Below are 24860 nucleotides of genomic sequence, written 5' to 3' on the forward strand. Positions count from 1 at the left end.
CCAACCGTTGCAATATTTACTACTTCCTACTCATCTTCTCTCTCTCTTTTTGTTACCTATTTTCTTTTTAACTAAAATAATCGGTGTCTCAAACATAGATGATTATAACGAGATTAAAATAGTTTATATCCAAAACTAAACTATCATAACGTGGTACCCCAAAACGCCCCCTATAAATCAAACAACCAATGGTTATAACCTATAGTTTTTAATTTTTATCGATGCAGAAAGCATATAAATTACATTTTTCCTCACAAAGGAAAAAAAAAAAAATATAACTAGTACGAGGGACCCACCAGTGAGTCACATAGTTACTCACTCGGTAATTGGAATTTGGAAGGCATCGACGTTCCACATCTTCAGCCGCAGCGGGTGAGTGTCGCCGTTTCTCTTTCAACTGTTGGATCATCTTCTCTATCCTTTCTCTTTCTCTTCATTCCCTGTTTTTTTCCCACTGATACTGAATTCTTTTCTTCTCAACTCAACCATTTTTCTGCATACAAAGCCCACAAACGCACCTGCCATGATGCATAGCTTAATGGCTTCACTTGTAACCCAACCCAAATCTTCGTTAGGGATTTAATTTTCCCTCTTTCGTCCCACTCGGAGTTTCTGCATCAATTGGAGTCCCAGGTGAACATCTTTTCATTCCTTTCCCTAATCTATTTCTGCTTGTTCTTTGCCTGCACTTTGTTTGCGATGATGGAATTTGTTTTGGGTTTTGAAAAGCTTTGATCTTTATTCTTTCCAGCAGGTTTATTTGGACCACTGGGTTGAATTTTAGAAACTTTGTTGTTGATTTGCTGCTGCTGCTGCTCGTGGGTTTAAATCGGCTGACCCGCATTACTCACTGACTCTTCGATATGAGTGGTGCCCCGAAGAGGCCCCATGATGATGGGGGTCACTCTTCATCTTCCAAATATCCCCACGATGATTCGAGTCCCTATCGCAAGCTTTCTTCCTCACTTCCAATGCAGTATCGTCCCTCTTTTGAGATGGGTCAGGACACCCCAATGTCGAAGATACCCCGCACCGAATCCCGTGATGGAGATAGAAGATCCCCTCTGCACTCAATGTTTCGAATGCCCTCGTCCTCTAATGATCCTCATGTAGATCATTCTGTTGTTTTGGAAAGCAGGCCGGAGCTGCGGGACTCCAAGGACGGTGGGGACAACAGGTTTGAGAATCGAGATTCAAGAGTGGAGGCTCGTGAGCTGTTTGGTGATGAAAGGAGGGATTCTCAAGCTGTGAAGTTGGAGAAGGAAATGAGATACGAAGGCAGATTGGATGATATTAAGGAAATGAAATATGACAGAGATGGTTATAGCGATTACAAGGGTGAATTGAAGTCAGAAAAAGAGATGTATGGATCAGCAACCAGTCACTTGAACTGGAAGGAATCGAAAGATTACCATAGAGGGAAGAGATATCCTGAGACTTCACTTGGAAGCTTGGAACCCTGGCATGTTTCACGCACCAGTTCACAGAGTGCAACTGAGGCTGTAAAAGATGCCCTAAATACCGACGAGAAAGATTATGTTGAGACAAGGGAGGCTGTTGGAGAGAACAAAATAGATTCAAAAGGTGAGGATAAATTTAAAGAGAAGGACAGGAAAAGGAAAGATACTAAGCAGCGGGATTGGGGAGATAAAGATAAGGAAAGAAATGATCATAGGAGCAGTACTCAAGTAACAAACATTAATGTTGAGCCCAAAGACTTGTCAAAGGATGAGAGAGATGCGGAAAGGTGGGAGAGGGACCGGAAAGATACCTCAAAAGACAAGGAAAGGCCTCGCGAGAGGGACAAAGACCATGCTGCGAAGAGAGAATCATGGAATGGGATGGATAAGGAGACTGCACACCTTGAAAAGGAGTCTGGTGAAGCGTCTGCGAGAATGTTAGAGCAAGACAATCCGATTTCAGATCAGAAAAAGCAAAAGGATTTTGATAGCTGGAAAAATGCTGATAGAGAGGGTAGAGACAGGAAGAAAGAGAGGGATGCAGACATTGAGGGAGATCGGCCAGAAAAGCGTAGTAGATGTCATGAAAAAGAGTCAGATGAGGGATGTGCAGATGTTGAAGGGACGTTAGACAGGGAGAGGGAAGTTTATAATTATGGTGTTCAGCATCGAAGAAGAATGCAACGATCAAGGGGAAGCCCTCAAGTAGCAAATAGAGAACCTCGCTTCAGGTCTCGTGCTCAAGATAACGAAGGGTACATCATATGATTTTCTATAATATTCCCTTGCTACCTAAATTATTATTTTCACTAGCATTCATTCTTGGTGATACATCAACCCCCCTCCCCCCAGTACCTTGTGTTTTCTGTGCTTTGCTTTTTCAGAGAGCGAGTTAAATAATTTGATTTAATCCGATCCTTTCATTGAGTATGTATTGCTGGGCCATTCAGTTGTATTTTCTGATTTATGTTCACTTTTTGGACTTGGACTTCACTAGCGTCATTCGAAGAACGAAAAAAAAAAAAAACGGTGACGATTTAGGTAGTCTCGATGGATCCAGATTCAATTATCGGAAGAAGATTGTCATAAGATGCTTCTACGCATCAGACTAACTAGAGTTCATGCTTTCCTGCGTGAGACAAAGGAAGCCAATTTTCTTACTCGACAGGAAGGTAAATGTTGGACTTTTAATAGGAATATGAATATGACTCTTCCCAACTCAAGTCAAGTGATTCTAGCGTTCACGGCTAGTCTAAAAGAAAGTCAATATACAGACACATTTTCTTTACAACGGAGCATCGAAAGTAGTCAGATACCTAGGATTCTTCCTAGCTTCCGGATAACTTAAGATGTGAAAATCATAGAGCTGGAGTCTTTCTGTCCGCTAGTTAGGAATGGAATCGGACGCTACGAATACGATGAACCAAAAGCGGTTAGCAGTGACCATTGAATAAGTTTCTTCTGGGTTATGTTTTCCACCATAAACTAATCTTCCCTGGTCTAAGGCAACACAACTGGTATCTCTTTGTGAGTATTTCAATGTACTATGCATGATGAGGGATAGTCATTCTTGTTGAACTCACATTTTCTATGCCTCGATGATGGAAAGTTTGAATTGCAACAAAAAAATGACAAGTTTAATTGCTTGCTGAAGCTGATATGTGATTTGGTGAGATAAAAATGTTCATACATCTGATACTTGGTTTGTTTAATAACCAATTGAGCGGAAAATATTCCTATCACAAAAAAAGAAGGAAATCTGGGTCCCAAAAGGTTCTAGGTAGGGAAACCATTGTCTTCTCTTCTCTCTGGCATTATTTCTGATGTGTTGTTATTATTATTATTTTAGCTATAGGCCATGTGGGTCATTTTTTTTTTTTTTTTTTAAATTTTTTTTAAGGAAGCAAAGATATTATATAAAAGATGAGCAAAAGAACAACCTATATGTCCGAAGGTTGTGGTAGAGGAAACCCCTTCCCACAAACTACTTGACTAGCACCTTCCGGTTTGATAATCATGAGGATGCAGTAGTTACAAGAGGCTGACCTAGAAGCCATATTTTGTACAAAATTACAAAAAGAGTTCAAATGAAGAGACTTATCTTGAAATAATCTATAATTTCATTGGAGCCGTAAGTGCCTCAAAAGAGTTCTAGACTTCTAGTAGTGCGACTTCCCAAAATCTAGCCCCTGTGAAGATTGGAATAAGATTATCCATATTCTCATATATGTTTAAGGTCCCCATGGGGATAAATCTTCCATTGCTGTCATCTAACTTCGATATTATAATCATTTTTTAAAATAAGAAACTGTGCTTTCATTGAGAAATATGAATAATGTACAAGGGCATACTAACAAGTCTACCAAAAGGACCTGGAGAGAGCATGAAACATCTCGTTGATTAGAAAAGAGTCTATCAGTTGGAGACAAAGGGCACACTAACAAATCTACCAGCCTTGGGGTTTGAGAACACGTGGTTAGGTAATCCTTCTTTTGAGGCCAATATTTCTTCGTGGTGAAATACTGAGGTCTTAGGAATTTGGGAAGGTTATCACTTTATGGGTAAGTTGAGATGGCTAAAAGGAACCTAAAATATTGGAATAAAGAGGTCTTTGGAGACACTAAGGTTAAGAAACAAAAGATCTTAAAGAAGATTAATGAGATTGACTTAAAGGAGTTGGAGGGCCCTTTGGAGGTTGGTGTGAAAGAAAGAGGAGAAAGACTTGCTCAAGGGGGAGTTTGCAGAGTTGATTAGAAAAGAGTCTATCAATTGGAGACAAAAGGCTTAAGTGAAGGGGCAAAGGAAGGGGATTGTAATACTGCTTTTTTCCATAGGGTGGCTAGTGGCAGAAGGAATAAGAATAGCATTGGTCCCTTAATTTGGAATAATGGGGAGCTTAGTCGAAAAAGGAAAGAGGTGGAGGAGGAGGTTCTTTGTTCAGGGCATTGATTGAAGCCCCATCTCTAAGAGGGAAGGGAGGGAGCTGGTGGCCCCACTTTTGCTTGAGGAAATTAAAGGAGCTGTTTTCGGGAGTGATAAGAGTAAGTCTTCAGGTACGGACGACTTCTTTGTGGCTTTTTTCCAAGACAATTGGGATCTTGTGAAGAATGCGTTGGAAGGAGTGTTTGAAGAGTTCTTCGCAGGGGGCATTTTAAATAAGTCTATCTTTGAGTTCATTTGCCTTGTTCTGAAGAAGGAGAATGGCAGTAGGATCAAGGAGTTCAGACCTGTTAGTCTCATTACTAGCGTCTACGAGATCCTGGCTAAGGTTTTGGCTAACCATCTTAGGAGAATGCTCCCTTCAACAACTTTCGAGTCCCAAGGTGTGTTTATAGTGGGGAGACAAATTCTTGATCAGGCTCTTGTAGCCAACGAGGTCATTAAGGATTATAAAGCCTCCGAGAAGGAAGTAGTGATCTTTAAAATTGACTTCGAAAACGCTTAAGATCAGCACTGGACCATCCTTTGACCATATAAATCTGGAGGTATGTTAAAATAATAGAAAAAGAGCTCCAGAGTGGGGAGACAAATTCTTGATCAGGCTCTTGTAGCCAACAAGGTCATTAAGGACTATAAAGCCTCCAAGAAGGTAGTAGTGATCTTTAAAATTGACTTCGAAAACGCTTAAGATCAGCACTGGACCATCCTTTGACCATATAAATCTGGAGGTAGGTTAATTTTGTGGGTTGAAAGTATGGTTGAAGTTCTAGATTTTCTAAGAGGTGGCCTCTTCCTTTCTATAAAATTCTCTCCATTTAAAGTTTACTTGTTGGATTTCAAATGTCTATGGCCTAAATGACTATAAATGAAGGAAGTCTATGGAATTCGTGCGGTGTTTGGTTATTGTGTGGGTTCTTTGTGTGCTGTTTTCTTGTCCTTACTGTGATGGTCCTTGTTTATTCAGCATATCTTCTTCCCCTAATGGTTCGGCATCCATTTTTTTGGGACACCATCTGTTTGGCTCAGTATACTGTCTTTCATAAACTTTTAGAAGATGAAGAACTTGCTGATTTTTAATCGGTTATTGGAAATGTTATCTAATACAAAGGTTGATTGTTCCGAGCCTTCTGGTGCTTTTTCTGTCTAATCCCTTTCTAATCGGTTGGCGGTTCCATTCCTCCTCGTATGTTTTTACTGTCTATCATAGTAAATGAATAATTACATACTTGCATATTTCACGATAAAGCAATTTTGTCAGAATTGTGGTTAGGAAGAAATTAGAGAATATTCCACGATAAATCTCTTCCTTGGATTGATTGCTTTGAATTAGCTCCCATGTGAAAGCTTCATTTTGTGCTTTGAATTAGCTCGCATGTGAAAGCTTCATTTTGGAGGTCACTTGTGATGCCTTTTGCGGGGTTCTTATTGCAAGATATTTGTTTGAATTGGAATGCTTTCATATATCCTTCCTAGTTTTATTTTGATCAATTATTATTGTTTTGCCATTACAATGGTCCGAATTTTCGATATTTTGATGGCTTATTCATTGCTTCTTTAAAGGTATTGTAATTAAAGTGTGGGGTGAGAGAATTGAACTTCTGACTTCGAAGTTGATAATACAAGCACTATGCCAATTGAGCTACAGTCATGTTGGCGGCTTATTTATTGCTTCTTTTACTTTTATTTTTCTCCCTCTCACGTGGAGTTTCTATTTTTGGAGAATTAGCCTCTCTTCATTAATTCAATGAAAAACTTTGTTTCTTGTATAGATAAAAAACATACATACTTATGTATGTACATACCGATACAGCATAAATAAAAAACTAAATTAAATATTAATTTGGTAATTTGAATCTATGTTCTCCATGGTAATGCTATATTGCTCAGAAAAATACTTTGAGATTTTTTTGCCATCTTTGGAGAATTAGCCTCTTTTTCTTAATTCAATGAAAAGCTTTGTTTCTGGTATAGATAAAAAAACGTACATACTTGTGTATGTACATACTGTTACACAGCATAAATAAAAAACTAAATTAAATATTAACCTGGTAACTAGAATCTATGTTCTCCATGGTAATGCTATATTGCTCAAAAAAATACTTTGATATTTTTTTGCTATCTATAACTTCATTCATAATAGTATTTCTTTCATAATTGAAGAATGGTTGAGTCACGTAATGATCCTCCTTCTATATCTTGCAGATTACAAGGTATGCTGTCTTATTACTCTGTTCTTTCTTGGTGTAACATTCTTCTCAACTGTGACTGCTGCGATCATGCTACCTTTTGCTGAGATAGCCTGCGAGATATATTATTCTAGTTTGCACTCTCTCCATGGGCTACTTGTTTGTCATATTCTTTATCATCAGTTTGACACAGAAGTATCTTTTTAACATGGACTTACTGCTCTTGCATTTTCAGTTTAGGGAAGTTCTTAACAGCTCTTTAGGGAGCAATAAGACACGGAAGAAAAATTTGAGAATTAAGGTTTTTTTCTTTTCTTTCTTTCCTTTTTTTTTTTTTTTAAAAAAAAAAAATTAGAAACACATTTCTTTGATGTCTAATATTTGTACAAGGGAGAGAATTTAGAGTTAATGCTAGAAGGGAGAGTGGTTACAGAAATGTTCATTAAATAGCTCTGTTGTATTGAGCTATAATAACTCCAGCCTCCAGGTTTCATTTTAAAGATAGATCCCCAAAGTCAACTAATCACTCTCATCGGCCTGGCTTTTATTTATTTATTTACGTATTTTTTGCTCTGGTCTATTCCTTCATGTTTTTTCATTTAAAAATATTGTTTCATGCTTTATAATATTATTTTTGTAAATACAATTATGCTCCCTTTTAGTCTATAATTATTTTTAAAATACTATTTCATGCTTCATAATATTATTTTTTAATCAAATTAATGTATTAGTTCTTTGTGAAGTTTTTAAGTTTGTCATTTCTTATGATTTATGGTATCTTTAATTCTCTTTAGGGAACAATAAGACACAGAAGAGAAGTTTGAGAATGAGGGTTTTTTCTTTTTCAAAAAAAAAAAAAAAAAAATTAGAAACGCATTTCTTTGATGTCTAATATTTGTACAAGGGAGAGAATTTAGAGTTAATGCTCGAAGGGAGAGTTGTTACAGAAAAGTTCATTAAATATCTCTGTTGTATTAAGCTATAATAACTCCAGCCTCCAGGTTTCATTTTAAAGATAGATCCACAAAGTCAACTAATCACTCTCATTAGCCTGGCTTTTATTTATTTATTTACGTATTTTTTGCTCTGGTCTATTCCTTCATGTTTTTTCATAAGTTTCTTTTTTCATTTGAAAAATATTGTTTCATGCTTTATAATATTATTTTTGTAAATACAATTATGCTCCCTTCTAGTCTACAATTATTTTTAAAATACTATTTCATACTTCATAATATTATTTTTTAATCAAATCAATATATTAGTTCTTGGTGAAGTATTTAAGTTTGTCATTTCTTATGATTTATGGTATCTTTAATGATCTTTACCCTTTTCTTCCTCTTTTTCAAGAAGGAAAAAAAAGTTGATACAATTGTTTTCTACGAATGTTTCTTTTCATTACTTTAATTAACATTTTCTTCTTAAAATTCTTTTCCCCTTTTTATCTTCTTTTTTCCTCTCGTTTATTTATTTTTTTACTGCATGTGCTTCAACTTTAAAGAACAGTTGCACCTCAGTGCATATACCTGTTATAAAAAAAACAGATTCATGGCTTTGTTTCCAAAGAGAGAAACGGGATTCATGGCCTTAATTGTCCTTTTAAGGTGGGGAAAAAGCTTCATGAAACCCATCTTGTCTTGATAATGCTATTTGTATGTATTGCTGATACTTGATCCTGAGAAGTATAACTTTGAGATAAGCATGTTTTATCTACTAAATTTTATTGTCGGTATAAAATGCAAAATATTCTTTCAGGGAAACCTGAAGTCTCATCTGTGGTTTATAAAGTTGGTGAGTGCATGCAAGAACTAATAAAGTTGTGGAAGGAACATGAATCGTCACAGATGGATAAAAATGGTGAAAGCTCACAGAATATCCCCACTCTAGAAATTCGAATACCCGCTGAACATGTTATTGCTACAAATAGGCAGGTAAAATGCTTATTTCTTCATCATTCTTTCGTTAAAGCAGTTAAAAGCATTACTACCTACATTGGTTTAAGCTATCTATGGTGACAGTATAGTGCACTGGAATGGTGACAGTTGAGGCAGGTACATTTGCCTCAACTGGAATAGTTATATCTTCTTTGTAACTATTAACAGTCTCTGTTTTTGTTTGATAATTTCATCTTGTAAATGGATATGATGAGGGTGCTATGGGGGTATCAACCTAGTTGAGATGCCCTGGTGCACCTACTGATCCATTGAGCTCCGAATTATTATTATTTTGAGCTTTATACTTTGAGCAATAGTCTCTTTTCATTATACCAACGAAAAATTTGTTTCCATTTGGAGAAAAAAAAAACTACAACATTGTTGAAAAAATGAAGGTTGGGGAATTCTTTCTCCATCCGCCTTTCTGTGAGGACCATTTTTTGCGGCTTGCTAGGATGTGCGCTATCGTGTAGAATCTTTGGGGTAAAAGAAATAAAAGAAATAATAGAGTGTTTAGAGGGTTGGATAATGATCTAGTGATGTTTAGTCCCTTATTTGGTTTCATGTTTCTCTTTGGGTTTCGATTTCAAAGTACTTTTGTAACTAGACCTATTTTCAAATGTGGTCTTGGTCTACAAAGCTTGACGGGCTAACACCACCTTTCTGGATCACTTGAAAGGCCCTTGGAGAGCTATTCTTTTACATCTTGATCTCATTAAGGGTCAGGTCAACATTAAGGTGGGAAATGGTGCTGCTAACCCATCTTTTCGGAACGATAGATGGTTGAATGATGAGACTTTGGGTGCACAGTTCCCCAGATCTTCTCTCTATTCCTTAAAAAAATTCCTCCATATCTCTTAAAAAAAATTCCTCCATCCGTGACACTATTTATGACTGTGGGGGGCTGAATCTGATTTTGAGGAGAATTATCATTGATGAGGAAACGGATGAATGGCAAAACATCTTGATCTTGTTGAATACTGTCTAGTTAACGCACTCAGCATCATTATATCAATGAAAAGTTTTGTTTTCTTACAAATAAAAGCTCATTCTTTTTTGTATAATAGCAATTGTTGGGAAAGTTAGCACCTAGGATTGCATTCAACGACTTTCTACCTTTGTGTTGCATCTACAATGATGTGTCCTTTGCAAACATCATGTAAAGCCAAGGTTCTTGATCAATAAACGATACACATAATGCAATTTCTACTAATGATATCTGTTTCAATTGAGGGGCATTCTTGCAAGGGATAAAGGCTTTCCCCCCACCCCCCACCCCCCACCCCCCACCACAAGGATCATCTTTCTGTTGTTTCATTACAGTGTATCATTTATTGATTTTGTTTTTTTTTTTTCCCGAGTATACTCTCTGTAAACTTCATCTTGTATTCTTTTTTTGTTTTTCTATCTACGGAAAGTTCCAAAACAATGTCAAAGATGTAAAGGCCCTTTCTAAAATGGTTTGGCCTCGTGGTAAATAAAAAGGTTTGGATTTGGTAAAGGGCCGAGAGGGTAGGCTCAATCCATGGTGGTCACCTACCTAGGATTCAATATCCTATGAGTTTCTGTGTTGTAGTCAGGCGGGTTGTCCCTATGAAACAAAACAACATCAAAGATGTAAAGGCCGATGCAACCCATAGCAAGAAATCAGCAAAACCAGATACTTTAGAAAAACAAAAGATTTAAGATTGGAAATGGGAGATTAATATTTTTGGGAGGACTGGTGCATCAATTCCAGTCCCCTGAGCACCATTTTCCCCTCCCTCCATACAGTAGCAAACTCCAGATTTTCAATCTGTAAGGACTGCTGGTCTGAATCTAACAAAGCCTGGAATTTACATTTTAGAAAGGGTCTTTCAGATAGAATTGGATGAATGATTAACTTTGGTGTGTATTATTTATCATCAGCAGTTGTGTTTGTCTCTTGTATTTGTCTTCTAATTGGTGGTCTTTTATTTTGGAGCATTAGTTTCTTTTCATTATATCAATGATATTTTTTAAGGAATTTTTTGTTTTCTTAAAGAAGGAAAAAAAAACATTCCATGGAATCTATTGCTTGAAATTTAGACTCCTCTGAAGCCTTTTTGGCAAAATCAGCCACTAAGGCCCTCCATCCAGGGCCGTCTTTTCTGGACACTTTAACTAGCTTAACTGATTTTGATTTGGCAAAGCAACATCCCTAAGAAAGTAAAATTTTCTGTGGTCCACGACCCATGCCAGCCTTAATAACCATGGACAGATTGCAAAGGAGAAATCCTAACTTGATTTCATCCTCGAATATTTAAGTGGAGGAGTGCAGAATCTAATAGCCATCTTCCCATTCGCTTATAAAGGCTTGAATTTTATTGTCAATCGTTATGATATCGTGTGGTGTCTTCCAAAGAATATAGAAGATTGCCTTATTGAATTACTCTACGGCTGGTGGTTAAAAGGAAGATTCAAAGTGATTTGGTCTAATGCAGTCACTCTTTGGTATATTTGGAAAGAACGAAATTCTAGACCCTTCTCAAATAAGCGTGATTCTTTTATCAATTTTTGAGACTGCTTACAGTATACGGCATCAAAATGGAATGGAGTGCCTTTACAATTCATTTCTAATTCACCTATTTTGTTGATCAACTTAGATAGAAGGCCTTTTGTTTAATTCCTCCTTTTATCCTCAGGGGCTCATCCTTTTTGTTGAAAATATATTTCTTTCATCATTTTTCTCTTCTTCTTCTTCGTCCTCTCTCTCTCTCTCTCTCCCTCCCTCCCCTCCCTTTAAAATAAAGTAGCAGGAGAAAAGGCATCCTTTTTCTTTTTGCTTATAGTTATTTATCTAAACTTGAAACTCAAATTTTGTTTCTTCTTCGCCGGTGTTTCTTGAGATGGTGCACAATGTGATTCTGCATTGTAACACTAGGTGTATTTTCTTCTTGTTTCTTCTTCGCTAGTGTTTTAAATACCATTGGAGGCCGCTTCTATTTCCAAAAAGCAAAGAGAAAAAAGTAAACTTGTTAAGGTCTTTAAGTAATGTGTGCAGGTCAGGGGTGGACAGCTGTGGGGAACAGATGTGTACACATATGATTCAGATCTAGTTGCTGGTATGTAATGTCCGACTGTTTTCTAGTTCATTGAATTGATGTGGATCTATGAGAGATAATGCAGATTGTTCTATTTGTTTTCTAGTTCTCATGCATACAGGCTACTGTCGACTAACAGCTTCTCCACCTCCACCTGCAATCCAGGAGTTGCGTGCAACCATCAGAGTATTACCCCCGCAAGATTGTAAGCCTGTTTATCTTTGTCTTGTTCAGTAGTGGCCAAGTTTGTTTGTTTGTTCTTTTTTCTTTCTTTCTTTGTTTTTTTTTTTTCTTTAAGGAAACATACTTTTCATTGATGGAATGAAAATAGGCTAATGACAAAATACAACAACACAAATAAATAATAATACAAACTTAACTTAGCAAAACCTAAGACCTATTCAGGAAAAATAAATGTGTTCCGATCGTGAATAGAAAAGCTTGTAAATAACTTGAACATTGAACACCAGGAGGAAGCTTTAATCCAAGCTAATTCAAAACACCCAGTCCACGAAGAAGGCTCATCTTGAAAGACCCGTTGGCTATGTTCAAAGTAGTCAGTGTATCCCACGGAAATTGGGAAGCATCGGGAAGGAGTGGCCAATGTTCATGGTATCTTGAAAAAATGCATTAGAATTTGGAAAATTTTTCAAGATGATGACAACAATTTGTAAAGGCTAGAATCGCAAATGTTGAGAGTAACACATGACATTCTGGAACCCAGCTGAAGCTGTGAAATCGTGCAAGCATTGGATGAAACAGAATCTAGAAGATTCAGGACTTGAGTGTGAAGGAGCGATAAGGAAACATGTGAGATCCAGGACTTGAGCGTGGAGGATGTTGTGGGCGGCAAAGAAGAAAAATCAATTGAAAAATATAACCCAAACTCAGTTGCATAACCCTATGTACTGAAGAAATCGTGAGCATGAGATGGTGAGATCTAAAACCCTATTTGCAGTCCTTGGCGAAGTGGAAGAAGAAGTTGCGATTCAAGGTTGTTGTGTTGTTGCTTGGGAAGAAGAAGACAACAAGAAGGAAGAATATGTGACCATTTTGACCTAATACCCATCCAACTCGACTGACTTGTTTTGGTATTTTTTGACTTGCAATCTACACATTTCAACCCAACTTCCTTCATTTTGGCCCTATTACCCGTTCAATTCGACCCAACTTTGGCTCTTTTCATTTTTTCCCCTTAATCCAACTGCCCAATTATATACCAACCAAGTCCATTCTTTTTACACAATTAACTAAACCCAATTTCAACTTGGACAAATGAGAGCTTCTTTTGTTTTGTTGTTTTGTTTTGTGTTTTGTTTTGTGTTTTGTTTTGTTTTTTGTTTTTTTTTTCCTTCTTCTTTTTGAAACAAAAACAAGACTTTTCGTTGAAATAGTGAATGAGTCTAATGCTCAAAATACATGAGAGAAAACATAAATAAAATGTTTCAAGCTTGCTAATACACGACTAGAACCAAATTGCAACCAAGAGACTAAAGCTCTGAAGAAAAAATTAAAACATTCCAATTGAACAAATATCTCAAGATGAATAATTAGAATAGAGCTTAGAAATAGAACAACACGATAAGACTTTATCTCGAGCAAACCCAAAACGATTAGAAAGGAAACTTACACCGCAACAAACCACAAAGATTGTTCAAGTCAACAATTTTCTCCTCAAGGCACACTATTATTTGCGTTCAGTTGGCTTGGAAGATGAATTTCCTTTACGTTTTACAAATATGCAAGGATGTTTATTTATTTATTTTTTAATAATATTAATTTTCTTGTTAAAACTCGAGGATGAGTATTTTTTGGGAGGGATAGAATGATTAGTAGAATTCAAGTAAATTAGGGTATCTTGGTCTGATCCTTGGTTAATTAGGATTAGGATTAGTTTGCTTGGTTAATTAGGATTACAGTTAGTTTCCTTAATTAATTAGGATAATTTGTTTGTTTTTAGAGAATTGTCTTCCTTTATTGATACCTTTTGATTCGTAATAAACATTTGATTTTATTCTTGGAAAATTCTCTCCTTTTATCTTATAGACTACATCACCCCCGCATTAAGATCTTAGGGGGACACCGCGATGATTAGTTAATTATTAGGAAAAACCTAATTTATTAATTGATTTGTTCATTAGTCTTAAATTGATCATGCAAGCTATACATCTCAGGAAAAGCCATGATGAACACACACGATACAATTCTTGCTATTTGGGCAAATGAAAGCATGAGGGTTACAGATCATACATCATTTAATAGCGTTTGGGCATATTTTCATAATTAGGGCTGTGCTCTCTATGCTAGGCTGTTAGACACACACACACACATAAAACAACATCTCTTTGATACCAAGATGCAAATGGATGAAGGTAAATTTAATATCATATCATCTAACGCAGACCCAACAGATCCCAAACGCTCTCAAGTGACAACTCCAAAGGTGGCAAGCAAACTTACAATCCCAAAACATGCAGGTCTCGAAGAAGAGAAAGAAGGGCTATCCAATGCCTCTTTATGAGTCTTCGGATGTTGGAAACCTAAGGAAATTGAAGAAGGGTCCCGAGGAAAGTAATGCCAAGGTCATAGAGTGCAACCTTGTTCGAAAGGCATTACAGCCCTAGAAACAAATACAAAGAGGCTCATCCCCTACCCAATGACCCTCTCAAAAATAACTTTGAGCCTTCTCCAACACAACTAGTGATAAACTGAAAGAACAAAGGGAAGACAGAGGAGATAGCTTTCTAGGAGTTTTTGAAGGCCTCTCAAACCACCGTTTGCATCCCACTAAAAAATATATATTAGTTTTTTTTTTCCCCCTTCTTAATGAACTTTATTATTTTTTTTTAAATTTACAAATAACCTCCAACCATTATTTATCTTCTTTATGTATTTTTTTTTTAATATATAGTGCGTCTGAAAAGACTGCTCCTTTCTTTGCCCTTTGTGCTTAAGGCCTAGAAGGCTATTGCACTTTATTGCAGCTTGCGTTTTAAAAAACAGTCGAAAAGAATATTTACAAATTATTACCAATCCGAGCATGACTGAATTGGTTTAGGCATATATCTTGAGTCTTGACCACCTCCTGATCCTAAGTTTCTAAGTCTCTAGGTTTAATTAGTTTGTCTCTTTGTAATTTGAGCTTTTGCTCTCTTCATTACATCAATGAAAAATTTTGTTTCCATTTAAAGAAAAGAGTCTTGATCACGTTAGAGGTTTGAATTTCACTCCTATATGTTGGCACTCAAAAAAAAAAAAAAAAATTGTGAATTATTTGTAATGATATTGATAGGATGGGGAAAATTCCAAAGATGAATAGAATTTCACTCTTTAGATAATCGCCAATAGTTTCTCTTTCAAAATTCAAAATATTAATATAACTTGATTTTAAACAATTTCTGAACTTTTTATAATTTTTTTATCAAGAGAAAACTTTTCATTGATGAAGTGACAATAAACTAATGCCTCAATAGATACAAACTCCACTAGGGAGGGAAATAAGAAAGCCAGAAGCAGTAATGAAAGAACAATACCCAAATAGAGCATGATCATGATAAAATATGACCCTATTAGGCAAGAAAAATAAAAACAGGATAGTAATGAAATAACAACAGTAAACTTTTTAACTTTAATGGTTTTGGATTACTCATTCCTTGTTTATGTTATTGAAAACATTCATGTGGTTTGTCAGGATGTGTGTTTTGTTGTGGGATCTTTTGTGGAAATGAACAACCGAGTATTTAGAGATGTGGAGATGGGCCTTAGTGATGTTTGATCTTTGATGAGATTTCATGTTTTTTTCTTTGGGCTTCGACTTTTTGTAATTTCTTTTTAGGTAACATTTTATTTAGTTGGAACCTTTTCTTCAGTGACATTTTATGGGCTTAATGTTTTTGTATGCCTTTGTATTCTTTCATTTTTTTTCTAATGAAAACAGTTGTTTCTAACAAAAAAAGTGTTGTTGAAAAACCCCAGTTGCTCTCTTTTTATCCATTTAAATGCATGGTTTTTTTTTGTTTTTTTCCCATCCATTTCTATTGTTGTAATTATCTTTATTAGTTGATATTACTTCTAATTTTGTGTTAGGTTACATTTCTACTCTTCGAAATAACGTTCGATCTCGAGCTTGGGGAGCTGCTATTGGTTGTAGCTATTGCGTTGAGAGATGCTGCATTGTGAAGGTAATGAAGCTCTTAAATTTTAGTTAACAGGTTCTAAAACTTGAATTTTTGGATTTAATGTAATAGATAAAAAACAGTAGATGTGCATGTGGGTGGGTGGGTGGGTGTGGGTGCGTGCATGTTGCTTGTACAAAACCATTATCAGAGGCTCGGTTGAATTACGATTGAACTTTCATGTGGTTCAGTAAATGGCTGCTATCTTTCTTTAGAGACAAAATGGAAAATAATTTTATCAAGGAAATTTATAAGTTGTAATCTTGATATGAGTGGATTGCATTGGGTTGTCTTTGCTTATTAGCAGCTTTTTGGCTCCTTCTGTTGATAGTACCACCGGTATTTTTGACTTGATAACAATTTGATCTTATTCATTTGTTTGGTTCTTGTTAACTAAAAATTAGAACAGAACGAGATGTTTATTTTGGAGGTGGTCGTGTGAAAATATTATAATTCAAAGACACTTGTTCCAGGCCACCCTTCTCTGTGTCTTCTTTTTTTCTTCCCCTATTCCAAGGCCACTTTAGTCTCTGTGATATATATAAATATTGATTCTTTTTATTTGATTTTAGAGCCAATCGCAACATATTGGTCCTTGTATTATGAAGGTTTCTTTCAACTTTTTTTTTCTCTTTTTTTCCCTCTCTTCAGAAAGGAGGTGGAGCCATTGACCTGGAGCCGTGTCTTACACATACATCTGCAGTTGAGCCCACCCTTGCTCCTTTGGCTGTTGAGCGGACCATGACTACAAGGGCTGCAGCCTCTGTAATAACTCGACACAATATTTAACCCCTTTTCTTTTCCTTGTTAACTTCTAAGGTTCTAGAAGTTCATCATTTATCTTATGATATTCAAAGTATTTTCCTGATCATACACAGTAACATTACTTCATTTCTGTATGTAGGAAATGAATAAAAGTTTGGCTGTTGACATTTGATTGATTAAAAGGCTCTTAAAAAATAAGAAGATAATGTACCGCTTGATTTTATCTTAGAAACAGACAAAAAAGGCTGCAAGTAAATAATGAAAAAGGATTTTGGCTGTCCTGCTCCTCATCTGTTTTATAACTTGTAATTTTATTTTTACAGTACCCTGCTTACTGTCTATTTCATAGGCTCATAGAATGTACGCACTATTCTCTTGACCCATGTAAAAGTGTTTCAAAATTGAATATATTATTAGGCACTTCAATTGAATGATGTATCTACCATTCGGTATGATTTTTCACATTCATTATTCTTTTTTCATTTTAAATAAAATAATAGTAACTCAGTAATTTACAATGTTATGCTATATTTTTCAGAATGCATTGCGTCAACAGAGGTTTGTAAGAGAAGTTACAATTCAGTACAACCTTTGCAATGAACCATGGTATGCTTCAAATCTTCTCTTTTAATACTGCGTCTGCTGGTTTCTGCCAGAACGTTAACTAACTTACATGTGTGTAATGTGCATTAGTCTCTTTTCATTATTTCAAATGAAAATTTTGTTTTCGTTTTTTAAAAAAATTATTTTGAACTATCATGTTTTGTTTTGTTTCTGTTTACCTTGGCTTTTATGCATGTCTCATTCCATTAAGGTATGTATATTTATTTTTTCTATTGTTATCAGTAGATCTCATCTAACACAATAAATTATATTTTCCATAACTATGAGAGAGAGAGGATACCCATGCCATGTTTATCCAAAAGCAGGAAAGTACAATTCATGAAGCCTTGCTTTTAAGAATTTTTTTGGCTGTTTCTGTCATTGACTTGGCTTATTTCACAATGTTTCTTGTACAATACATAACATTGCCATAATTGAACCTTGCATGGTGTGATATCCTATGTTTCTTGAACATTACATAACACGACGATATTTGAATTTTGCATTGTGTGGTATTTTAGGTTTCATGTACACTACATAACGTAGACAGATTTCACTTTGTTGTGTTAATCGAACCATATATGCATACTGCCCCTGGATTTACCCTATATAGTTGCACAATGTTTGTATTAAATGTTTCATTTACAACAATCTACAGGATTAAATACAGTATAAGTATTGTTGCGGACAAAGGTCTAAAGAAGCCCCTCTACACATCTGCGCGGTTGAAAAAGGGAGAAGTCTTATATCTCGAAACACATTCGTGTAGGTATGTTCTATTTTATTTGTAATGGAAACGAGACTTTTCATTGATAAAATGAAAAGAGACCCTTGCTCAAATTACAATGAAATATAATAATAACCCAAAGAAACTTGAGATCACGAGATGCACTCGAATATCTCAACTAGATTGACACATCCATAGCATCCTCATTATTTCTCCCTATACGAGACAACATAAGTCCCACCCCTGATGTTTTCCTTTCCTCTCATAAACAAACTTCAATTTTAAGCATGTTTCTATTATTGGTTATTCAGTCATAATCTGATATGCGGAAGTTATTCAGTCTTAAGAACTAATGATTAGTGAAATACTTCCTTCCTGAGAAAATAAATGACCTAAAAAGAATTATAACGATGAAGTTTGAATTGCCATTGAACTTACATGTTAGAAGGATAAACATGTACTGTCCGTGCATTCTTTCCTTTTTTTTTCTTGATAAAGTTTGATTTTTCAATAAAAAATGGAATTGATTTATTTGTTGACAGTGTTATATAGCGTACATTTTTGACCCATTGATATTTAAGAATTTCAATGAATTTAATTTTTGAAACAAATGAGGTGGACGTTTTATGAGCCTCATTGTAGTGGCCTCATTCAGAAGAAAAATCTTCCTTCAGAATATTTCACGCATCAAAGAAATTTTTTATGTGGCTGCAAGACTCATCCAATAGGGTTATTCGAGTTAGAGTACTTCCGTTTTTATTTTAATGGTAGTACATTGCATTCTGGGTACATGGAAGAATTGATTTGCTGAATTGCAACATCCGTGAAAATTGAAATCATATACAAGTAATAATTTGTCTAAAAAACTACCGTGTGAAGGTATGAACTCTGCTTTTCCGGAGAGAAGATGGTGAAAACCATTGCATCATCTCAAGGGCATGAAGCTGAAGCCGATAAATCTCAGAATCACTTTGTACACTGCCCAAATGGTGAAAGAACCGATAACGATAATACTTTGATTGATGTGTTTCGGTGGTGTCGCTGTAAGAAGCCACTGCCTCAGAAGGTCATGCGTTCTATTGGGATTCCACTTCCTTCTGAACACGTAGAGGTACTTCTCTCCAGCTTTCTTTCGATCTTTGAAAGTTAAATAATGTGTGTGTGTGTTTTTTTTCTAATCAGAATGCTCTTGCATCTCCAATGATTTTTTTACTTCAAAGATTGCTGTGCAGTGAGCTTTCTGGTGCCTATGCGAATACACTTTTTTGCATATAGTTGCCATGGGTTCACTTTCATGTTTCCAGTTAGCGGCATATCATATCTTCATTAAATCCTAGGACATAATATGGGGTTGCTATGTCCCAGATCATTAACTATTGTCCAATGCCATGTTGTATAGACCCTTGTAGAGTGGGGAGTAGACTTCTCTTTCAGTGATGATCTCATTAATATTATCACGACCAATGTTGGTTACGTATTAAGATCATTTCATAGAAGAGATTGGCAAGATAAATTGGACACCATGGCTTTGCAAATCTCCATCTTTGTTCTAAGCTGATAAGATCGAATTACCAACCTGAGTATAACTTAGCAGCTAAAACATTTACTCCTTCCCTTACGGTGGAACCTTCAAATTCAAATCTCTGCTCGTATATTTGCTGTAAGTCATCCGATCGAATTACTAGGCATTTGTCTTGTTTTAGGTACTCGAGGATAATCTGGACTGGGAAGATGTACAGTGGTCACAGACTGGCGTTTGGATAGCTGGGAAAGAATATCTACTTGCTCGTGTGCATTTTCTATCCATGAATTAGATCCTTTTTTTTTTTTTTTTTTTTTTTTTTTTTTTTTTTTATGTTCATCTTGTAACTTTTAGATGTATGAGAATATGTATTTCATAATCATATTTCAGAGTAAGAAGAGATGCTATTACAATAGAGTGCAAATTTTTATTAGTTGATATTATATTGGATGTGAAAAACTTGGTTCTTTCATCTGTGATCCTGCATCTCATCATGCTATATTCTCGAAATCATACTTATAAAATAAAATTGTGTTTAGTTTAATATAGTCCGACACATCTTTGATAAAGGAAAATATCTGTTTGCCATTCTTGAACGTCCTTTATTTTCAGTAATTGTAGCAAATATCATCCCACGTGACAAAAGATATGAGTATATGAATACTCTACCATACTCTTAATCAATATTAGAAAAATCATTTAGATGATTCATGAGTCTGTTTTGTTATGATTTAAAGCTACAAATGCGAAGAGACTTAATCAAGGAAGAACTCAAATTTGACTTCGTGAACTTTCAATTATTCTATTGCACCTCAAAGATTAGTATCGTATTTTTACCTTATATTTTAAAAGTGTTTACAATTCTAACTCTCAAATAAGCTCTTACTCTAAATGTTGTTTCAAAATTCTCTCTTATGCATTCAGTTTATTAGAACATATATGTACAAATAAGATATTTCTCAAAAGCTTGAGATAACCGAGGACTAGAAGGTAAACCTGAGTTAGTATCACCACTTGTGAATTTCACTATGGAGGATATATAGGTTTAATGAAAATGAATTCATGTTTTATGTAAAAAAAATGTGTTCCAAAAGTTTTTAGAAAAATGACTTAGATTCATCCTTCTGAGCTTCACTATGAAAGATGTTCAAGTTTGATAAAAACTAGAACCATCGTTTCGAGTTTCCCAGAATTTTTTCTTCCTTTTTCCCTCTGGCTACTCTTTTGTCATTTTTGATAGGGGCATCATTGTTCATTTTTTTGGGTATATTGACCATTTTTAACGAGCTCCCTTCTTGCTTTAATTTTTGTATATATTTATTAGAGATTTTTCTAGAGATAAAACTTAGAGATTTTAACCCGTAATCACCAAATGAAAGACTAATAGCACCCAAAAAGAAATAACAAACCCCGTAGCGATTAACAAACATGTGGTTAATAAAAACGAAGTTTATAATCATCATTTGTGAATTTCACTCTTAGGGATGTTTAAATTGGATAAAAATGGACCCATATTTTTCGTTAAAAAAACATTTCAAAAGTTTTTTCTCTAGCCACTCTTTGGTCATTTTTTAAAAGTAGCATAGGTCATTTTCATAGACTTTGAAGAGGTATAATTGGCAAAAATAGCTATTTTTTGGTTTTAGTTTTCGTGCATATTTATCAGCGATTATTAAGGAGATAAAATCCAAAGGATTTAAACTCATAATCGTTTAATGAAAGAATTATAGTTGTTGGGGTTGATGCCCTAAATCTCGTGGGTCCTGTAGTTTGTAATTGTAATATACAAACATTTTATTTATTTAATAAAATATGAGATGTTTTATTTGACATTTAGTAGCGTTAACCCACAAACTAATAAACTAACATCTAAAGTTATCTTTTGTAGCCTAAGCATGTGTGTAGAGACATACAAGTGAATCATGTTTAACTGATAACCTAAATGATTTGTAGTGATAAGGCTGGGTACCTTATCCTGGTGGCACAACAAATACGACCCGTTTTATAGATGTTACAATTGTTGTAGAGTGCTACAAATGATTTGATCATGATCATTCACGTGGAGACATGTGAGTGGGGTATTCTATACAAAAAGATTTGTATAAGATTGAACCACGAAATGACTAGTCTCAATAAGCCTACCATTTTGGGGATTCGTCTGGTTTGGGAGATGGGAACACAATTACACAAGACGAAATCCATTCATTTCCTAACATTTGAGTAAGTAGATAAATTGCTCCTTTAAGGGCTGAGACTTGAACAATGTGGTGCCACACCCTTCTTGGCCCAAGTGGGGTTTGGTCATAGTTGGATTGTGGTTTATTGTTCATTAGAGGGATGAATGATACTTTAGATACAACTATAGGGGCAAAACGGTAATTTTGGCCCAACTGTACTTCCTAGCAATTTGTGAAGGTAATCCTACTGTTGACTGGTTATATCCAATGGACACATAAATATATTTGTAGTGCGAAAAGTGCAGCTGTCAATCTTTAGTGAAGTGACCGACAGTTAGTGGATGTTGAATAATTTAATTAAAGAAGTTTAATTAATTATGTAAGTACAAGGAGCTTCAATCCACAAATCTACAAGGTCTCCTCTGTAGCTCAATAAGGATTATCGAGAATTAAATTTGGATTAATTTGAATTGTTCAAATTCAAATTAATTGAGGGAGTTAATTATAAGTGTTATAATTAATTTAAATTAATTATATATGATATAATTAATATAATGTATTCAATACATTATAATATAAAGTTTATTTAGAGAGGAATTAAATATTTAAATATGATTCAAATACTAATTATATGAATCATTTATATTAAATACTATACATTATTGAGAAAATATAACTATAGGTTATACTGTATTTGAAACAATATAAAAACTATAGGTTATGTGTTATATATAATATAATATATAGTTATATATACATCTAATAAGTTAATTACCATATATATATATATATATATATATATTTAAATTAAATTAATTTTAATTTAATTTTTTAAATTTCAAAATTAAAGGGAAGGAAATAACTACCCTTAATTCTCTCAAGCACTAACATGTGGTGGTTTTTGTTTCTTTTCTCTCTTATTCTTCTCTTTAGAGTTGATACAAAAAAGTAATTCTTTGTAATTTTTAAAAAGGAGATTACACTAAATTATCTCTTAAATTCTTTTCTTCCCTCTTCCAAATTCTCAGAGTCCACACGTTCCTGAGAAATTTTCATCCCAAGAGAATACGGAGATCTCACTTGTGGTGGTGGTCATTTTGGATCGTGATCGAATAGGGGAAAATTCGTGAAGAAATTGATTTCTTCAAGTGGCGTATTTCTCTCAACCCTCTCTCTTTGTTTTTTTTAAGAAGCATGCTGTAATTTTTTTCTTGTTAATACATAATTGTATGTTATGTAATTTCATTGTTCTGTGAAAATAAAAAATTGGGTCGATCCTCGCTTCCGCTACGGAACATAAAAAAAAGAATAGGATAATAATTTGTGATATTCACTACAGGAGATGCTCAAGTTTGATGAAAATGAACCCATATTTTCATTTAAAAAAACACATTCCAAACTTTTTCTTCAAGCCACTGTTTGGTATTTTTTTTTTAAGGGATAGCATTGATAATTTTTTTTGTCAGTTCTAAAGGTGTATTGTTATTTCTAAAGAGCTCCCTTCTTGTTTTAGTTTTTGTGTACATTTATCAAACATTGTTTTAAGATAAAACCTATAGAATTTAACCCATAACACCTAAATGAAAGACTTGTAGCACCCAAAAAGAAATCAAACCCATTAAGGATTTAAAAGCATGTGCTTAAAAAGTAAAGTTTATGATCATCATTTGAGAATTTCATTCTGGAGGATGTTTAAGTTTGATGAAAATGAACCAGTGTGAGTTGCATTGACTATTTTTCGTTGGTTTTAACGAAGTACCATTTATTTGGAGTGGAATGAATTCCGCTAATGTACACTTTAGATGAAATCTGGATTGACCATAGGGTTGCCGTCTCTCATGCCATTGCAAAATTGGGGGTTCGCAACAAATGGCCTATTATGTAGAGCTCCCTATTTGTTTTAGTGTTCGTTTATATTACTTTAGAGATTTTTGTAGAGATAAAACTCCAAAGATTTCAATCTATAATCTTTAAATAAAAGGCCTATAACACCAAAAAAAAAGAAAAAAGAAAAAAGAAAAAAGAAAAAAAGAAACCTCATAACAGTTTAAAAGCACGTTGTTAAAAAAAAAAAAAAAAAAAAAAAAAAACCTAAGTTCTGATCATCATTTGAGAATTTTACCATGGGATGTTCCAATTTGCTAAAAGCGAATCCATAATTTTAGTTAAAAACCACAATAAAAAACTTATTATTATTTTTTCTCTAGACACTTTTTGGTCTTTTTAAAAAGGGTATTATGGGCCCTTTTTGGTTGGTCTTAAAAAGGTATCATTAAAAATTTCTATAGACCTCTCTTCTTATTTTAGTTTTACACTCGAATCGATTGATCTAGAAATGTGGCAGACTCTCCTAATCTAATTAATTAAACGATAACCTATTTAATTATAAACTAGCCAACAAGCTAGACACGATAGTATTTCATACTCATCAATTAGCCACATTAAACTTAGGTATCGATTAGGACGGTAAATTAAACTAATCAGGTCCAATTTTATCATTTTTCTAATCCTAAGATTGATTATGATCAAGACGATGAACTTGGTAATGACAACGATTCAAACATAATCATAGTTTAATTCAACCTATCACTACTCAAGTTAAACATGCATTTGTTACAATTATGGATAATCCTCGACATACATAGCATTGTTGAACAAAGGATACAAAGTTGTCAATTTAATCTACTTAACATGGTCATATTAGGATTAAAAAAAAAAGGAAAACATGCAAACCAGAAAACAAACTTTTAAGTGCCAGCATTTCAACGTTGCTCGTCAATTTTTTCGAAGCGTCATGATACTAATGAGTCATTTAAGTAATATTTTATTTGTAATAATAAATTAGAGTAAAAGTTCAAAATTATTAAATGTGATCTTGAATAGTATATGATCAACATAGCGATAGAACATGTTGAAAAAATAACACAGAGATTCTATAGCATATGAACAAGTTGAGTGTCTTATACTGATGATATCCATACGACTCACTTTGTAATTATTACAAATAATTTGATCCAAATTATTCATGTGAAAACATGTGAGTAGAGATATCATATACAATGAGTTTATATAAAACTGGAATCTAAAGTACTTAGTCTCATTTTAATCTCAATCTTAAACGAGTTATGAACGGTTGGGATGGTTTGTCCTTTAATTTTCATGTGTGAGAATAACTTTGTAATCGGTTCAATAATCCTACCATTTTTAGAACTTACCAAATAGAGAGTTGAGAACATAATTCCACAAATGAAATTTACTACTTATCATATAGAAAAACCAGGTGAAAAGTTTCTTAAGTTTTGATTTCAGGAC

At 34.5% G+C, this 24860-nt stretch overlaps 1 protein-coding gene across 1 annotated transcript; it reads left to right on the forward strand.

Moving 5' to 3' along the window:
- The first annotated feature begins 233 nt into the window (after nt 1-233).
- On the forward strand, nt 234-19830 carry LOC120087767 (zinc finger CCCH domain protein). The gene is made up of 13 exons (XM_090305956.1): nt 234-372; nt 506-633; nt 752-2215; nt 6603-6643; nt 8339-8514; nt 11540-11600; nt 11686-11784; nt 15666-15760; nt 16406-16519; nt 17058-17125; nt 17781-17891; nt 18729-18960; nt 19553-19830. Exons 3-13 carry the CDS (start codon nt 864-866, stop codon nt 19661-19663), a joined length of 2460 nt encoding a protein of 819 aa, XP_090162082.1. The 5' UTR covers nt 234-372; nt 506-633; nt 752-863; the 3' UTR covers nt 19664-19830.
- Nucleotides 19831-24860: the final 5030 nt, after the last annotated feature.

The sequence above is a fragment of the Benincasa hispida genome, chromosome 10, assembly GCF_027475165.1.
Source record: "Benincasa hispida cultivar pf3 chromosome 10, pf3_genome.v1.1, whole genome shotgun sequence".
Taxonomy (NCBI): Eukaryota; Viridiplantae; Streptophyta; class Magnoliopsida; order Cucurbitales; family Cucurbitaceae; genus Benincasa; species Benincasa hispida.